We start from the raw sequence: 17,724 nt of genomic DNA, 5'->3' as shown, positions 1-17,724 counted from the left end.
TGAAATGGACCTATTTTATCAAGCCACACCAGAAGTTTCTCTGTGTTATAAACATGCTACAGTGTTGAATCAGAGAAAGCAATGGATTGTGTAACACTGTTATGCTGTTCAAATATGTCAGGAATTATTAATTATTGAAAAAAAAAGCCAGAATTCAATGCTTTAAAGGGATTAGAATGGAGAGTTTACCAGTTCAGTACCTTGTCTTGTCAGATGTCATCTCCTTCCAGGAGGTTGACTGCCATCAGCTTCCACCATGTACGGTTTTGTGCTTCTCTTTTACATTCTTCATAGGACAAAAATGTTCAGTCCTTAATATTTCCCATCCAATCTGTTCTTTGTTTTCCTCTTCTTCTTTTTCTTTGTATCACTCTTTCTAGAAGTGTTTTTTGTAGGGATTCATGCATTAGTATGTGACCAAGGTAGGTGGTTTCCTTTTCTTAATGGTTTTCAAAACAATCTTCTCCAATCATCTTTAATATTTCTAAATTTGTGTTTTTTTGGCAGTCCATGGGACGCTAAGAACCATATGTAGTATTTGACCATATGTAGCATTTGGACAGCCTAATTCTTGTTTTTGTGTGAATTTCCCTTGAGGTCAGAATGTTTTTCATGCTAATGTAGGTTGATCTAGCAATTTCTATTCTTCTTAATATTTCCTTATCACACTTTCCATTCTCTGTAATTAGTTGACCAAATATATATAACTTTCTACTTGATTTTAAGTATTTCCTCTGATCTTAATATTTATATTGGATATTTTCCCTTTTTCTCTTGTTACCAGCATGTTTTTTTTTTATTTTTTTGAAGTTGAAATTAAATCCATATTTTTCACTTAGTTTCAGCTGTCTGCAGGACTTTTCCATGTGTAAAGTCTTTTAGGAGGTTGGCTAAATAAAGTATTTGTTATAACCAGCTTGTTTTATTCACAGAACTGTATTAATCTTTCTCTTCTTGGATTTCTACGTCCCAGGCCCTAGTTTCCCATGCAGGAAGAGATTTTTTCTGAGCCTACCTTAGCATTTAGATCTCCCATAATGATAGTTAGGTTATCTGATTTAGCGTTGTTAAGTGCATTGTGAATGCCTTCATAGAACATTCTACATCTTCTGGGTAATCAGAAGTAGGTGCATATACTTGGACAATAAAAATATTAAAAGGATGAGCTTCAATTTTTAATGCAATTATCCTGTCACTTATGGGCCAAAATCCAAGTAAGGATTGCACAATCTTATTTTTTTAGTACAAATGCTACTCCATTTCTATTACTGTCTCCACATGAGTATATAATTGAATGGCTCTTTCTGTTTATTATTTCACTATTAGTCCATTGACTTCAATGATACCAGCAATGTCAATTTTCATTGCTTCAAGTTCTTGTATAAGGTTATCTAATTTCCCAGCTTCATATAAGGTCCTTACATTACAAGTTGCAAGCCTTAAGAGAAGATTCTTGGTTTTCAGACATGTAGGTTCAGCAGATAACCCTCTCTGTAGGATTTAAGATATCTTCGTCATATGCTATTTTCATAGTATCTGTCTTACCTTCCCCAGTTTCTTTCTCTTCTTCCCTGTAATGTTTCCAAGAGACAAAAGTTGCAGAGGGTCCAACTTTATCTCTATTGCTTAAATCCAACATGGTTCTCTGTGTTATGGTTTACTATGGAAGGTTATGTGGTGAAGTTCCAGACTCTTCCACAGTGACTGGCCACATCTCTGTTTTGTCTCAGAGTGTGTTCGGACTATGTCACATAGCTTGCTGTCATGCCTTCGTCACCATTGACAAATTAATTTTGGTCATCTGCTAACTCTGCCATTCCAGTCTTCAAGTGCAACAAGGAGGAGACACTCTCCTTCACTACAGCATAAAATGTTGATACCCTCACTTAGTTTTGCATGCCAGTCAAGGCACAGTCCCAGGGTGTGGCTGCTGGTGCATTCTACCAGCTACTTAGAGCCATAAGTGAGAGTTGCATGAGCAGTGGGGACCAATTCCACCTGCCACCAAATATTTTGATGTGACTGCTGAGCAGGCAGAGGTATTACCCATACTACCCATACCTTACACCCAGTGGTGAGCTATAAGGGGTTCGTGCGAGCCCTTTGTTAAATTTTTCTCAAATTAGTGAGCCACTTATTCTTCTTGTTTGCTTTTCGAAAATTTTTTTTTGAAACATATTAAGCGACAAACTCATACGGTAACCTAACAAAAATTAGTCTATTCGGCAGTGTAATAGATTATTTGGAATTATTGTTTCAACTCCTCTATAACGAATGCGCTAAGTTTGAAAATAAAATAAGCCATGCGCTATCTTTACCCTTCTCCCTTCTGGAAGCCAATCGTATGGTAAAACCGGTAGCCAATCAAATGTTTTATAAAAGATTTCATTCTTATTATATTTTAATAGTTAAAAAATGTTTTTCTTATGTAAGATAAATGAACACAGTTGATTGTGTGCAAATATTTCATGTTTAGATCATTAAATATTTGTCTAAAAATGATAGCATTTAGAGGTTGATTGTCCTCTCATACTTTTTGATTGGAATTTGTACACAAGCTGTATATCAATAAAAGTTTTGGTGTGAAATACGGCTTTTTTTTTTTTTTTTTTTTTTTTTTTGCTCGCCGATGCAAGCCCTTTGTTAAAATTTTCATAGCTCATCACTGCTTACACCCCAGTACCATGTACACCCTGTACCAAGTTTAGTCCCATGCCATGAAAAAATGTGTGGATGACATCTGAATTTTTTAAGAATTGGCTGAATTGGGACTTAGAATTACAGTGGAAATCAAGAACAATTTTACTTGACATTGATGTAACCAAGGATGTTATCAGAAGAATCTATTACAGTTTACAGCTGATAGTTGGCAGTCAACAAGCCCATTCAAAACTGTTTTGATCACTGTGGTTTTAAGCATTGTTACAAATATGCTAGATATGGTCAATATTGAAAATGATGTTCCATTATATATGAACCACATCAGAAACTATGAAGAGTTTGCATCCATTGAGATAGTTGAGATGGTATTCAATAATATAATAAAAATGAAGATTTTTAGGAACTGTGGAGGAAATTGCAGCAGAACATAGAGAGAGGATGTTAGAAGAACAAGAAAGTGATGAGAATGACATTCCCGAGATTGAATAAATAATTATCTAGGATGCTAGAAAACTTATTGTGGATTATAACTTTATTTCATGCAGGAAAGCAATGAAGCAGTGCTGTATCTGCACTAGCACTGTCTGATTGCAGTCACAGTGCAGATATAGCAGATATAGTCATTACTGCATCTTAATAATGCAGTAATGACTGCATTATTTGTTTGTAGTCAACCAACAAAATAAAATAAATAAATAAATAATAATAATAATAACATGCTACACTCAGACAATTCCTAGGATGTCATTAACTGCTAAGAACAGTATGCATGTTTAATACATCTATAAGTCAGTAATTTTACTATTCAATAAATGAAAAACTTGTCCAAACTTGTATTTTGTGTTAAAAGATGTAAACTCTTTACATGCAACTTCACGTAATTAGGGCATCCACTTAATTGAGCCGAATTATGCTACTCCCAATGGGGTCCTTCAACTGGAATCACTGTATATATATATATATATATATAAGTTGACAAGATGCATCCATTGTAAAGAGACATATGTCAGAATTCTGTTAAGGATATGAATGTTTCTTAGGGTTTTTTTTTTTAAGTAGTATTTGTTGTTTAACAAAACAGGCCACTATGCTGAGACCACATGTACACACATTTGACAGATATTGCACATAGATTCATCTTGGTCTGTTTGTATTTTCATAACTTATCATATATATATATATACTATTTCTGTTTTATATTTAAATATTGCATTCATAATCTAAAATTTTTATCATCATCATCATCATCATCATCAAATTCCTGCCATGTACCCTCAAGAGGTGTACAGGATATGATAGTACTACGTGAAAAATTTACATCATTACTAACTTCCTATCTACAATTTTCCTCCAAATCAGTCTGTTACTTGTCAAGACTGCAACATTACCAGATCTTATATTTCTATCGTCTAAGGCACTTTGTACCGTATCAATCCACCTATATCTTGGTCTTCCTCTGGGTCGTTTTCTTGCCAACTTGGCAGAGAACACTTGTTTTGCTAATCTTTCCTCGCCCATTCTGTTTAAGTGACCATACCACTTGAGATTAGCTCTGCTAACGCATTCCTGGATGCTGACAGTGTCAAGTTCTTTCCTAATATTCGCGTTTTTAATATGATATTGCCATTGATGCCATCTGTTCACGCCTCTAATCTTTCTCAGGACTCTCATATCTGTGGTCTCTAGTCTTTGGTCAAGTGTTTTACTTCTGACCCAGCTCTCAGATCCATAAGTTAAAACTGGTTTGAACACTGTCTTGTATACAGCTAATTTAGTGTTCCGACTAATTTCTCTCTTATTCCATATGAATTTATTTAATCGACTTCCTACCATACCAGCTTTGTTGATTCTGTTGTCTATTTCCATATTTAATTTATCATCTTCACTAAGTAGCTGAAATGTTTTGCTTGTTCCACAGGTTCTCCGTTCACAACACAGTTGACATTTTCAATGATTCTGCCTATTTTCATTGTCTTTGTCTTTTTATTGCTGACCTTCATACCATATTTATTACAACAGTTATTCAATTTAGTCAGAGAATCTTGCAGACTTGTAGCAGATTTATTTAGAAGTATAACATCATCCGCATAAAGCAAAGAGCTGACATTAACATCTCCAATTTTGATATCATGTTTAATACCACTTTCTTTCATAATGTGATCCATATAGATAATGAATAACAGAGGGGATAATGTACATCCTTGTCTCACACCAGATTTAACATTAAACCATCTTCCTGTACTTCTTTCAATTCTAACTGCTGACTTACAACTCAAATAAAGACTAAGTATTGCTTGATATAATGTCCCATTGACACCATATATCTGTAGCATATTGAATAGCTTCGCTCTTGGCACCTTGTCATATGCCTTTTCCAGATCGACAAAACTTAAATACAGATCTTTGTTATATTCCCATGCTTTCTCGACTATTTGTCGTAAAGTGAAGTTTTGATCTTCACAGCCTCTATTTGACCTGAATCCAGCTTGTTCTTCACCAAGCTTTTCTTCCACAATTCTTCTCAACTGTTTCTCAAGTATGCTTTGATAGATCTTGCCAGGAACACTCAATATGGAAATACCTGTGTAATTCTCACATTCAGTTTTATTTCCCTTTTTATATATGGGTACTATTAGAGCTCTACTCCAATCATTGCGAATTCTTCCCTCTGTCCAGGCTTTCTGAACTATGCAGTGCAGGAACTGAAAGACTCTCAGACCACCATACTTCAGCATTTCTGGTCGAATATCATCTACTACTACTGCCTTTCCACATTTCAAGCCTTTGATGGCTTTTTCTACTTCAAGTATGGATATGTATTCCTGATTGCATGCCTGGTCAGTGTTTTTTATCACTGTGTTGTCATCACTGCTTGTTTCATTTAGCAAATTTTCAAAGTAATTACTCCATACTTCAATGATATCTTTTTCTCCCGTTTTCATTTCACCTTTATCATGTCTAACTCCTTTTACAGCACTCTTTCCTCCATTCCTAAGCTTCTTTAACGACCTCCAGAATATTTTGCCACCTTCTTGATATTTATTTTCTGTGTTCTTGCCAAAGTCCTCCCATGACTTTTGTTTAGCTAGTTTTACACACTGTTTAGTTTTCTTACATTTGTCTCTGTATTCTCTAAGAGCACAAGCAGACTTATTTGCCAGGAACTCTTGATATGCTTTCTTCTTTTCCTTCACTGCCTCTTTAACTTCCTGTGTCCACCATGGAGTTCTAATTTTTCTATCCTTGCAGACAACTTCACCACATGCCTCTCTAACTGAATCAATCAATTTTTTCTTCAGAGTTTGCCACTGAATCTCCAAGGTTTGATTTCTGTTCTCAAACTCTTTCATTTTTTCTTCAAGAATCTTTGTGTATTTTAGTCTGCAGTTCACATCTGAGAGCTGCTCAACTTTTATTCGCTTTAAAACTTTCTTAACGTTATTCTTTTCAATATGAAATTCAATGTTATCCTGCTCAAGACTAAATAGTGATCACTTCCAATTTCAAATCCTCTGTACATTCTAGTGTCCTGCACCAGGGAGAAAACATCACTATCAACGATAACATAGTCAATTAGACTTTTCTTATTCCTTGCCTCTTCTCTCCATGTTAATTTGTGCACATTTTTATTGGAACATGGTGTTAGTAATAACCAGTCCATGTCCTGAGCAGAATTCCAACATATATTTGCCATTATTTTTAGCTTTGCTCTTTTCTCCAAATTTTCCCAAAATATTTTTGTATATCTCATAATCATATCCTACTCTGCTGTTTAGATCCCCAACAAGGACTAACTTTTCATTTTTCATTGTGTCAGTAGCTTTCTCTAGAGCCTCAAAAATTTCCTCCATTTCTGCCTTAGTAGAACCTTCTGTGGGACCGTAGGCACAAATAAATCTCATTGTCCAGTTCCCCATTCTGATATTTATTATTATGCTTATTGCAGTCTGGATCCAATATGTTAAGTAATGTGTGGCAGTTTCTTTGATTTCTACTTTCTGTTTGAAGAAACAGCCTTTTAATGAATTTAGGATGATGTAAATCTGTGGAAAAGCTTCTTTCATTTGGTAAAATTCATGAGTATGTTATACTGTACTGTAGTCAAGAAAATCTGACCAGAATGTTGTACTCAGACTTAACATGCTGATTTAATTTCAAAATTTGATTCAATAACTATCAAGTTAATCTTGTCCCCCCCCCTGCCTGCTTTGTTTTTCCAGGAATTATTAAGTAATTATTTTACTTTTATGTCTCTATCCCATTATAGATTATCAAGTTCAGGTGGCCTGTCTTACCTTATTAGGATGTGTTATAAATGTTCAGTCTATCCCAGAAGATGCAAAGAAATTAATACTTGATAAGTTCACCATAGATAGCATGGGATCAACAATGACAACATTAACCTGCAATAAAGACTTGAATACTATGCAAGAAATCAGTTCTCAGTGTACTGGATTAGGCAAATTTCCATGGTTGATAAATGTGTGTTGGAACAACATTGTGACAAAAATGCCCCCTCCTCTACCTGTACGTCTAGAATCTCTTCAGTTTCTTGGATTGTTTATTGGCAAATACTTTTACACAGTGAGGTATGTTGTGATTTAATTGCCATTAATTAATTATTTTGGGTTTCTTTTCAGTAATATTCCAGCATTATTTAATTTTAAAATACTCAAAGAATGATATATTTTGCACCCCCATTTTGCTAAGATTCTTGTAATCCAGCATATACAATACATATCTTTCTTTCTTTCTTTTATTTTTTTTTCCTTTTGAAATCTCAGCTTAAAAACAACTTGATATGGATTAAGTTAGTTTTCTATTATATTATAACTGTCAAGAAATCATATTCTTGTCTTTATCCAATCACCCATGCAAGTAATGGTTTTGTGTAAAGTGAATTCATGAATACATGCTTTGTATACTAGTATACAAAGTATACTAGCTCTCATATAGTATACTTTCATCCCAAGTTGGTCTGCACATCCACTGTAATCGAGAGCACATTGGAAGCATGCACAGTGGGTTACATGGCATCTGATCTGCTTTTCTTACAACTGCAGTTTTGCTTATAGATTTGCCTTTGAATGAACTTGTCACTGCTCTCAATATTCTCTCTCTCTCTCTCTCTCTCTCTCTCTCTTTCTGGACGGGGGGAATTTTCTTTGAATAGTAGTGAAAAACAGGCCATTCACTAAAGAAGAAATGTGAATGGCCTGTAAAGAAGAAATGAAAGCTGCAAAGCAGCTTTCATTTCTTTAATGAATGGCCTGTTATATTTTTCAGTACTATTCAAAGAAAAGATCATTTGTTGGTTTTCTGATTGCTTTTTTTTAGGGGGGGGCAAGGAACTTGGGGGGATAACTGGATATTGTTGATGCTTTCTGTCCAACTGCCACTGGATTAGATAATATCCGTTATGAGATGTATGAGGGTGGTCTGAAAAGTTCTCGGCCTCAACCATAGATGGCAACACTATCGGCAAGATATTTTTTCTAAGTTGGTACATCTGTCATAAGCATCCATGTGAAAATGCAAGTCATTCTATCAAGTATTTTTTTTTATACAGCTGTCTGAAGCAAAAGCGTTGTCTGTATCCCATGAAATGGATAAAATTGATTATCGTGCAGTTATAAAATTCTTTTGTAAAAGAAGGTTTAATGGTAAAAGAATTTCATTCGATGTTCATAAAAGTTTATGGGCACTCTTCTCCTTCGTTTTTAACAATTAAGAAATTGGCTGCCGAGTTTAAACATGGCCGTACCAGCCTTGAAGATGATCCATGTGAAGAACGTCCAAAAAAAGTGTAACAACACCAGAAATCATTCACCCAGTGCACGATATAGTATTGGATTGACTGGTGAGTCAAAGCACGTGAAATTGCTTAGACTATAGGCATTTCAAAAGAACATGTAGAATATATTTTGCATGAAGAATTGCAAACAAAAAGCTTTGTGCAAGATGGGTGCCACGCTTGCTCACAGCATATCAAAAACGCACTCGCACGAAAATCTCTGAACAGTGTTTGGAGCGTTTTAACAAGAATAAAACTAATTTTGTGCATCGATTTATTACTATGGATGAGGCTTGGATTCACCATTACACACCAGAATCCAAACAGCAATCAAAATAGTGAAGAGAAGCCAGTTGTTCAGCCCAAAGAAGACAAAGTCGGTTCCATCAGCAGGAAAGATCATGGATTCGGTGTTTTGGGATGCTAAAGGTATTTTGTTTATTAATTATCTTGAAAAGGGTAAAACAATAACTGGGGAATATTATTCCGATCTTTTAACCAGACTAGACGAAAATATTAATGAGAAAAGACCCGATTTGCAGAAGAAAAAAATCATCTTTCATCAGGACAATGCACCTGCCCACAAAGGTGTTTTGTCAATGGGAAAATTAAGGGATCTGCACTATGAATTGTTGGAAAATCCACCATATTCCCCAGATTTGGCTCCCTCTGACTTCTATCTCTTCCCAAAACTAAAACTCTTCCTTGCCGATCAGCGTTTTTCTTCGAATCAAGACATGATTGCAGCTGTAGAGAGATATTTTGCAGATCTTACTGAGAACCACTACAGGGACAAGATAGTGGTGCTGGAGCATTGCTGGAATAAATGTATTAGTCTTAAGGAAGATTATGTTGAAAAATAAAAATAATTTTGAAATTATAAATCCGTTTTTTCATTGTTAGGCCGAGAACTTTTTTAGACCATCCTCATGAAACATGTATTGCCAATAATCCATCCATCAAATGCTGCACCTTTACAACAGAATTTTCTTTAATGGTATATTTCCAGATACCTAACAAAAGCGATTATTATTACCTTTCCTAAACCAGGCAAGGATCCAAAACTTCAAATAACTACCATCCAATTGCTCTGACCGGTTGCTTATGCAAGATTCTGGAAAAAAATTTGTAACTCTCATCTTTTATGGTATCTGGAGAGAAACAACCTTTTTTTTTTTCTTTTTTTTTTCAGAACACAATGTGGCTTCTGATATCATTCTACTACTGATCATCTAGTCTGTCTGAACGCATCTATTAGAGATGTTTTCCTGAAATGCTAGTATCTGGTATAAGTTTTCTTTAACATGTAAAAAGCATATAACACTGCTTGGAGATTTGGAATATTGAAAAGATCCAAATGTTGGTCTGAAATAAATCTACCTCTTTTTATAAAGAACTTTCTCTCCAGCTGAATCATCCAAGTCCAAGGAGGGGAACAGCTTCCTCTTGGATGTATACCCAAGAAGAGGGAGTCTAACAGGATTCAGTTTTAAGTGTCATGCTTTTTCCAGTCAAGGCCAACTCGATAACTTCCTCCAACAGTAAGTAAGGCCCTTGACGTAGATGACTTTACCATCTTCTGTCATTCATGTAATATAAGGTCATGGAAAAACAGCAAACCCTTGACTATTTCTCAAAATGGGAACTTCCAAATGGGTTCAGATTTTTAAGCAGAAGACTGTGTGTGCATTTCTTCATCCTGATCCAGAACTTTGAGCAGGACAAATATTTACCCCAGTTGCACTGGACGCCATGTTCTCGGGACTCATATTTGTGAGGCAGTTATGAGATAAGTGCCATAAAGCAATGAACATCCTTTGTGCCCTACCTTCCACCTCTTAAGATCCTGGTAGATGGTCTTTGCTTCATTTATATAGGGCATTGATAAGATCAGAACTTAATTATTGGTACCAAGTCTGTGTTTCTGACAGAGAGACCATATTCACCATCAAGCAGTCAGAATTGCAATTGGAGTATTTCAAATTTCATCTACTCCTAGTCTGTATGTTGAGGTAAATGAACAACCTGTTGCTTATTTTTCTTATTATTATTATTCTCATTATTGCACAGGCACCACCATGGAGTCCTAAGACATGTTGTGGGAGAACCAAACTATCAACACAACATCTACCATACATCTTCTGATCTGATTTTCCCTTTCAATCGTTTCCGACCATAGGTGACTTTGTAGGCATTGCCCACAAAGTATTCCTGGTGAGATTTTTACAGGGTATGTCACCATTGCTTTTTCCAATCCCCCAATTTTATCCAGGCTTGGGACCGGCATATGGCTGGGACGTATTCATGACTGTAATCCACGTGTGTTCATGGGGTCAGTTTGCCTGTTCTGGGAGACAAAAAACCCGAGTTTCCAAGTGAAAAAACCTCCTACCTCCATATGAGACCGGCTAACTCACCTTTAGTCGAAAGAGACCAGATAAAGGTTCCTTACATCACTGACGGGAATCGAAACCAGGTCTTTCTGACCAAAGGGCTTCGTCTATACTGACTGAGCTACGGAGGTTCTACCTCTTCTTGAAACCATTAATAGACAAAGTGTTCACAACTGACTCAGCAACCCATTCCATTCATTCACCACTCTCGATGCAAAAAATCTAGTACTTAGGATCATGCTAACCACACCCATCTTCCAGGAATGACCTCTTGTTCTGTCCCCTCTAGTCACATGCTAAAACATTTTCCCTGCATCAATCCTACAAATTAAATGTTTCTATCATTCCTTCTCCCCCTCCCCTTTTTCCACCTATCAACCAACTTTTGCAATCCACAAATTCTTAGTCTATCTTCATAGGGAGCATAACACATACCACTCATCATCTTGGTCACTTGCCTGTGTATTCTCTCTCTACCACTTTCTGATCTCCAAGAAACCCAGGTGACCAGACCCAAGCACAGTAATCCAGATGTGGTCATATTAAGGATTTATAAAGAGGATTGATAACTCCCTTATCTCTGCTTGTTAGTGTGTTGTTCAATAACCAAGTAACCCTGTGAGTTACCCTGGCTAGTTTAGCAATATGTCCTCTAGACTTCAGCTCTCTATCTACTACTACTCCCCAAATCTCTGGCTTCATTAGTTTCCTTGAGGACAGTTCCCTCAACTTGATATACAGCTTGTAATCTTTTTACCCCAAAATGCATAACTTTACACTTTTCCACATTAAATTGACATCCATTATGTTTTGCTCATACTGTCAGCCTATTTGTCAGGCACCTCCATGGAGTCCTAAGACATATTGTGGGAGTACCAAACTATCAACACAGTATCTATCATACCTCTTCTTGAAACCATTAATAGACAAAGCACTCACAACTAACTCAGGCAACCCATTCTATTCATTCACCACTCTCATTGCAAAAAATCTAGTACTTAGGACCTTGCTAACCACACCGTTACCCATTTTCCAGGGATGACCTCTTGTTCTGTCCACCTCTAGCCAAAGGGGCTGTGGGTTCAAATTCTGCCGTGGGCACGGATGTTTGTGATTGTCTGTGAAAATACTAGTGGTGGTGGTCATTGGTAGATGGCATTGGTGTAGATGATGAAGGTAGTTGTGATTGGTTTATTGAGTAGGTGGAGACGGAGAGTTGTAGAGTAGACGCCCTCCTTCGATGAGTCTTTGGACTCCCTGGAGGTGTCGCATAATAATAAGAATAATATTTCCTTCAAGTTCTGTACATCACATTGACTAACTATTATCCTACCCAACATTGCATTATCAGCAAATAACTGGGTACCTCCCTTCAAAGTTTTCCCTATATCATTTATTGTACAAATTAACAGCAGTGGTTTTAGTACTGAACCTTGCAGCACACCACTAGTTACCAGCTTTTGCCTTGATTGTGCTCCTCCATATAACACTTTTTGATATCTGTCTAGCAGCCATCCTTTTATGCACACATCCACTGTCATATCTATCTCCATTTGTTCTAATTTCATTAGAGAGTTCTATGTGGTATGCTACCAAACCCCTTTGCAAAATCTAGCAGTATCATCATATAGTCATTCCCATTATCCAACTCAGTTATTACTCTACTATAAAAAAAAGCTAATAGATTACTAAGGCATGGCTGACCCTTCACAAAACCATGTTGCCTCTCATAGAGTATCACCTTGTTATTTGCCCATTCCTAAATTCTCTTTTTGACTAACTTTTCCAGTTACTTTTACCCCCACTCCTGAGATATACTAATTAGTGTATGATTATCTTCTAAATAATTTGCTATCACAGACTTAGATCCTCCTTTATGCAAAGGAATTAGTTGCCCTCCTTCCACTCTCTCTCTCTCTTGGGATTTTGCCAGAACTGAGACTTAGATTAAACAACCTAGCCAAAGGTATCACCAGTTCCTTTCATATTCTCATAAAACATGAGCTGATATCTCATTCAATCCCACAGCTGTATTTGCATTCAGATTCTGCAGTATACCAAATCCCTCCAATTCTTCAACTTCTGTTCTGGCATCAGTCCCTGTCACCTCTATCATAACAGTATCTTCACTTGGATGATATACCTTTGCAAAATGATCACTCAGTAGCTTAACAATTTTGTCTGCCGCCATTACCTCTCTGTCATCTGTACTCATTAAAATTATCCTTTCATAGTCATTCTTCCTCCTACTTGCCACATAATGAAAAAAAACTCAGGTATTTCCTTTTGCCTGTTTGGCTAACTTCTTCTCATAATCAGATTTAGCCTTCCTTACCATGCATGTCATCTTTTTTGCCTAATCCTTGTACTGTTCATGAGTTTGCTGGTCACCTTTCTCCTTATATACCCTCCACAACATTTTCTTTGTTTGCAACTTAGTATGATATTGTTCCTCCAGATATCCTTTGACTATACTCATGCATTGTGAGCATCCTTTCCTCACAGATCTTTAGTCATGGTACTGCTTCACACTGCCTCCTAAGCGTGTCATAATCACTTACCTTATAGTTCCACAAACATCCCTTCTTAACTGGAATTTCTCCATGTTTTGCTACCTCTCAAGTAAAGACCTCATGAAGACCGCATAAACACTTTATCCAATCGGAAGCAATGTAGCCACCTTAGTTATGGACAGATCTTCTGATCCTATAACAAAATTCAACACTCTCGTGCCCCAAGTCCCCTCAATCATTCTGCTTCAAGTAATTATTTCTTAGTCAGTGTATACATTCCATTTCCTTGTTGCCACGTGATCTTTGTTCCTTCCGGTCTCTGTCTCCGAAGTTGAAGTCTCCATAATAATCACTCAATTTGTATGCATTGTACTAATCTGCATGAGCAGATTAGTACAGTGTACAATTGTGCAGATTGTACAATGTACAGATTAGTACAATTCCCACGCAGTCATACTCAAGAATACTACAATTGCTAATTATCAAAATATCAAGTCAATATTAAAACAATGACTTAGCTTCAATATCACAATCACACTGTAATAATATCTATCTTTTACTTCTATGATGATATTATTATTTTTTTTTTCTTTTGTATTTTACGTCGAACTGCACCTTTGTAATGTCTTTTCTTATCAGTCATAATACCGAGTTTATCATCATTGCTTGAGCTAGTTGTTCATGCACAAAACTTGTGATTATACTTAATCCTTTTAGTCTGTAGTTTTACTTGTCCCCCCCCCCCTTTCTCTCAAGGCCGTAAGTAAGCTATATCATGTGCTTGAAGTGTAGACTCAGGAATTGTTTCTGGCTGGAACCAATTCTCTAAACTACCTTGCTGTATTTCTCTTGTATTGATCCTTAAAAAAAAATTTTTTTTTTTTTGATTGCGCCATTAAGTATCGTGTAAAAGAATAGTTTTTCTTTCCCCTACATTTAAGAGAAACATTCAGCTAAGCACGAGAAATATCTCTTAAATTAACTCTAGTTCAAGCAACTCCTAAAATCTTATTATCAGTCAGTCATGGCTATCACTATTCTTTGGTCACACAGGTTCTATATTTTTATGAGAAAGTGCATTGGTAAGGCAAGATCAGGCAAGTTATTAACAAAACAAACATGTTTATTCATTCTATGACAAATCAATTACAAAATTTAAACTACACATATCAGGTGTCTGGTTCAGCCTAATACAACTAGATAACAATGGAGACAATACAAATCACATGTCTAATTTTCCATACGATCATTCAAGCATTTTCGCTTAAGCTTTAAGAGAAAGACGTTAAAATTTCACATAAATTTTTAGACATGTGGATAGACTTAAACACACTTTAACTTAACTCAAGTTATGAACAGAAAGAGGCATAACTTAATCTACATTCAATTTTTGCATTACATTTTTGCCAGCCTGGCTGGCCGAGTGGTTAGGGTATCCGCTCTCCAGCCAAAAGGCTGCGGGTTTGAATTCCGCCGTGGGCATGGATGCTTGTGTTGTCTGTGGAAATACTAGTGGCAGTGGTTGGCAGTAGATGGCGTTAGTGTAGTTGCGGTCAGTTGGTGGATTGAGTGGTTGAGACAGAGTTGTAGAGCAGGCGCCCTCCCTCGATGAGTCTTTGGACTCCCTGGAGGTGTCAAATAATAATAATAATAATAATAATAATAATAATTACACAACATTAGCAATATCCTAGGAACTCTATATACTACTTATTCACATTCAAACAGAAGCATGGCTTTCCGACTTCTCTGATACTTTCTATGTTAACAGACAATAGAACCAACATTCGTTGCTTAAATTTCACAATCTAGGAATATTACATAAATCATCTTACTTACAATCCTAGATCCTAAGGTATATGGGCACGTTCCGCTTCTTCCAAAAAATTTTCGATCGGGTACTAGTTTACGACAGCGATTATACAGCCCACACGTAGATCATCGAAGAATCATATGGTAGGACATCTCAAAAGGACCATCTCCACTGCTATCTAACTTCCCATCATCGTCGGAACTCTTGATCGTGGAATTCAACTCTCCCTGTCCTCAGAAAAGACTTGGCACACAAAAAACTTCGAAGCGAGCACCTTTTAGGCCCTCAATTTCTGCCTTTTATCTCACTCTCCTGCCCTTGGCCCTTCTTCAAATTAAGTTCCCCGGATTTACTGGAGGGATTTTTTCTGCCACCCACGCTATCATTGAGTTTTGGCGGGAAAACTTGTAATCTGGTGACCTTGTCGCTAGTCTAGTGGTTTCAAAAAAAAATTATTCTAACATTTGTTACCAGGTTTAATACAGCAAAGTGAGTTATTATATTAATTTAATTACAAGTATTTTATGTAAAATCTACATGTAATATTTGTAAAATGTAATATTTACATTTCCTATGTAAAATCGACATAGAAAAAAATATTACTATTTTTTTTTTTTTGTACGAGATTTTACAAAGGCCTACTCTCTCTCAAAAATTTTTTTCACAAAAAAAATTTTTCTTAACTCCTTGCCTGCACATTTTCTGGAGAAGACATGACTAATTTCACCCTTTTAGGCTTTTCTTTCTTTGTCTCAAGTTGTACCGAAAAGTTGTTTCTCTTTATTGTAGGCCTTGAAGCTAAATAAAGAGCTATTAATCTTAAATATAAAGAGCTAATAAGCTTCATTTTGGTAATATAAACAATATTTTAAATTAAGGGGATATCGCCGATACTTTATAGTTTACTATATTCGGCATGAAACTCTCTGACAATCTTTGAGTTTCTTATTCGGTTTTACAACAATGTGGCTATTAATCTAAATATAGAGTTTGCAAAATCAGTTAGTTAGTGTACAGCATCTGTAGCAATTGCTAAACTCTGAGCTAACAATTCTCTTACTGCTTCTCTTATCATAAAAAGAAAACAGAGGATACTGGTAAAATTAAGCCTCCGCTGAGCTTGGTTATCAACCCTATTTTTTCTTTGCCTGTTCCACATTGGTCGGTTATAAGAATTCTTGTATCTTCTAGATGTTTGAATCATATTTATCTCGATTGTACTCTGCTTACTTTCCCTTAAAAGCTCTCCCCTCTCTTTCTGATCATTCACACTTGATGTTTGAGATACAGTAGGTCTCTGAGTTACTGTTCCCTTTAGATGATTGAACATATTGAAGAATCAGTATGGTCATTTTGATATTCTTCATTATCTCTTTCAGTCTGTTCAGTAGGCTTGACTTTATTGTCACTCTTTTGTTCACTCTCGTCACGTGTTCTCCCTACTCGATTCTTTAAAACATTTTTCCCCTTTCCTGAGCGTTTATTACCATTAGGAAAATCTCATTTCTAGAGAAATACAAGTTTATTGTATTTCTCTAGAAAGTCAGTTCCCAAAATTATTTGTATGCTCGGGCAAGATGTCCTAGGGAGGACCAATAACACAAATTAAACACACAAATTAAACTCTGGTAAGTATAATTTAACTCTCGGCTTCCTTGTTGCAGATATCTCAGGTGTTGAAACTCCCATTAGTTTAATCGGTCTCTTCGGTTCAGTTATACCCTTCCATACACGGGATTTTATTCTTTGAAAATAACTTCCAGTTATGACAGAGGCCTGGGAACCAGTATCTAATAAAACATCACAGGGCATTCCTTGAATCTTTCCCCTTATGGTCATTTTAGACTTCCTTGGGTATTCTCGATTCTTGGTCTCTCTTTTCCATGGTCTGTTTGCATAACCATGAGGAATATGTACAAGATTTGACTCATATTTCGTATTTCCGTTTTAGGGTTTCTTATTTCTATAACAGTTGCTAGCCATGTGCCCATATTTGTTACAAACAAAACATTTGGGAGGCTCCTTCCTGTTCTTTGCCTTATTATTCCCCTCTTTTTGAGGTGGAGTTAATTCAGAGGTCTTTCTTTGCTATTAGTTCCCCCAACTGCTTAATAACTGCATCAAGTCGCTCCATCATAGGCTGTTGTAGCCTTTCTACCTCCTGACATTCTCTCATGCAGTGGGATTATGTGACAGTTGACTGGGAAGCCTCCTGATTCATTACTGACAGGTTCGAGTCCATATACTATCTGGCAATGGCCTATTTTTTAATTGATATGCTATTGATATACTATCAAAAAGGAGGAGGTTCTGGGTCTCTAAGTATGTTAGGCATGTCCTTGAAGGATATCACTCACACTGCATGGAGAAGAAAGAGAAGGAGGGAGAGACTCTGCTCTTTAGGCCAGACATACTAGGTGGTAGGGGACCTCATCATCCTGTGAAACACCACTACCCTGCAGTGTTCATCTACCACCTTGAAGGGTATCACTCTCACTGTATGGAGAAGAGAGGGAGTGACGGAGATGAGAACCTCTTCTCTGAAGGCCA

General features: G+C 36.5%; 1 protein-coding gene across 4 annotated transcripts in view; it reads left to right on the top strand.

Moving 5' to 3' along the window:
* LOC150094096 (HEAT repeat-containing protein 6) overlaps positions 1-17,724 on the top strand; it is a 446,924-nt gene that overhangs the window by 251,500 nt on the left and 177,700 nt on the right. For all 4 annotated transcript variants that reach the window (XM_090412214.1, XM_090412213.1, XM_090412212.1 and 1 more), the window contains exon 14: positions 6,929-7,250. In XM_090412214.1, the coding sequence (XP_090268340.1) occupies positions 6,929-7,250 (322 nt within the window). The remainder of the gene's footprint in view (positions 1-6,928; positions 7,251-17,724) is intronic.

The sequence above is a fragment of the Typopeltis vanoorti genome, chromosome 22 (genome assembly GCF_054136105.1).
Source record: "Typopeltis vanoorti isolate ZY-2024b chromosome 22, IOZ_Tvanoo_1.0, whole genome shotgun sequence".
Taxonomy (NCBI): domain Eukaryota; kingdom Metazoa; phylum Arthropoda; class Arachnida; order Uropygi; family Thelyphonidae; genus Typopeltis; species Typopeltis vanoorti.
The sequence above is the reverse complement of the archived record's forward strand: the minus strand, read 5'-3'. Positions and strand labels throughout refer to the sequence as shown.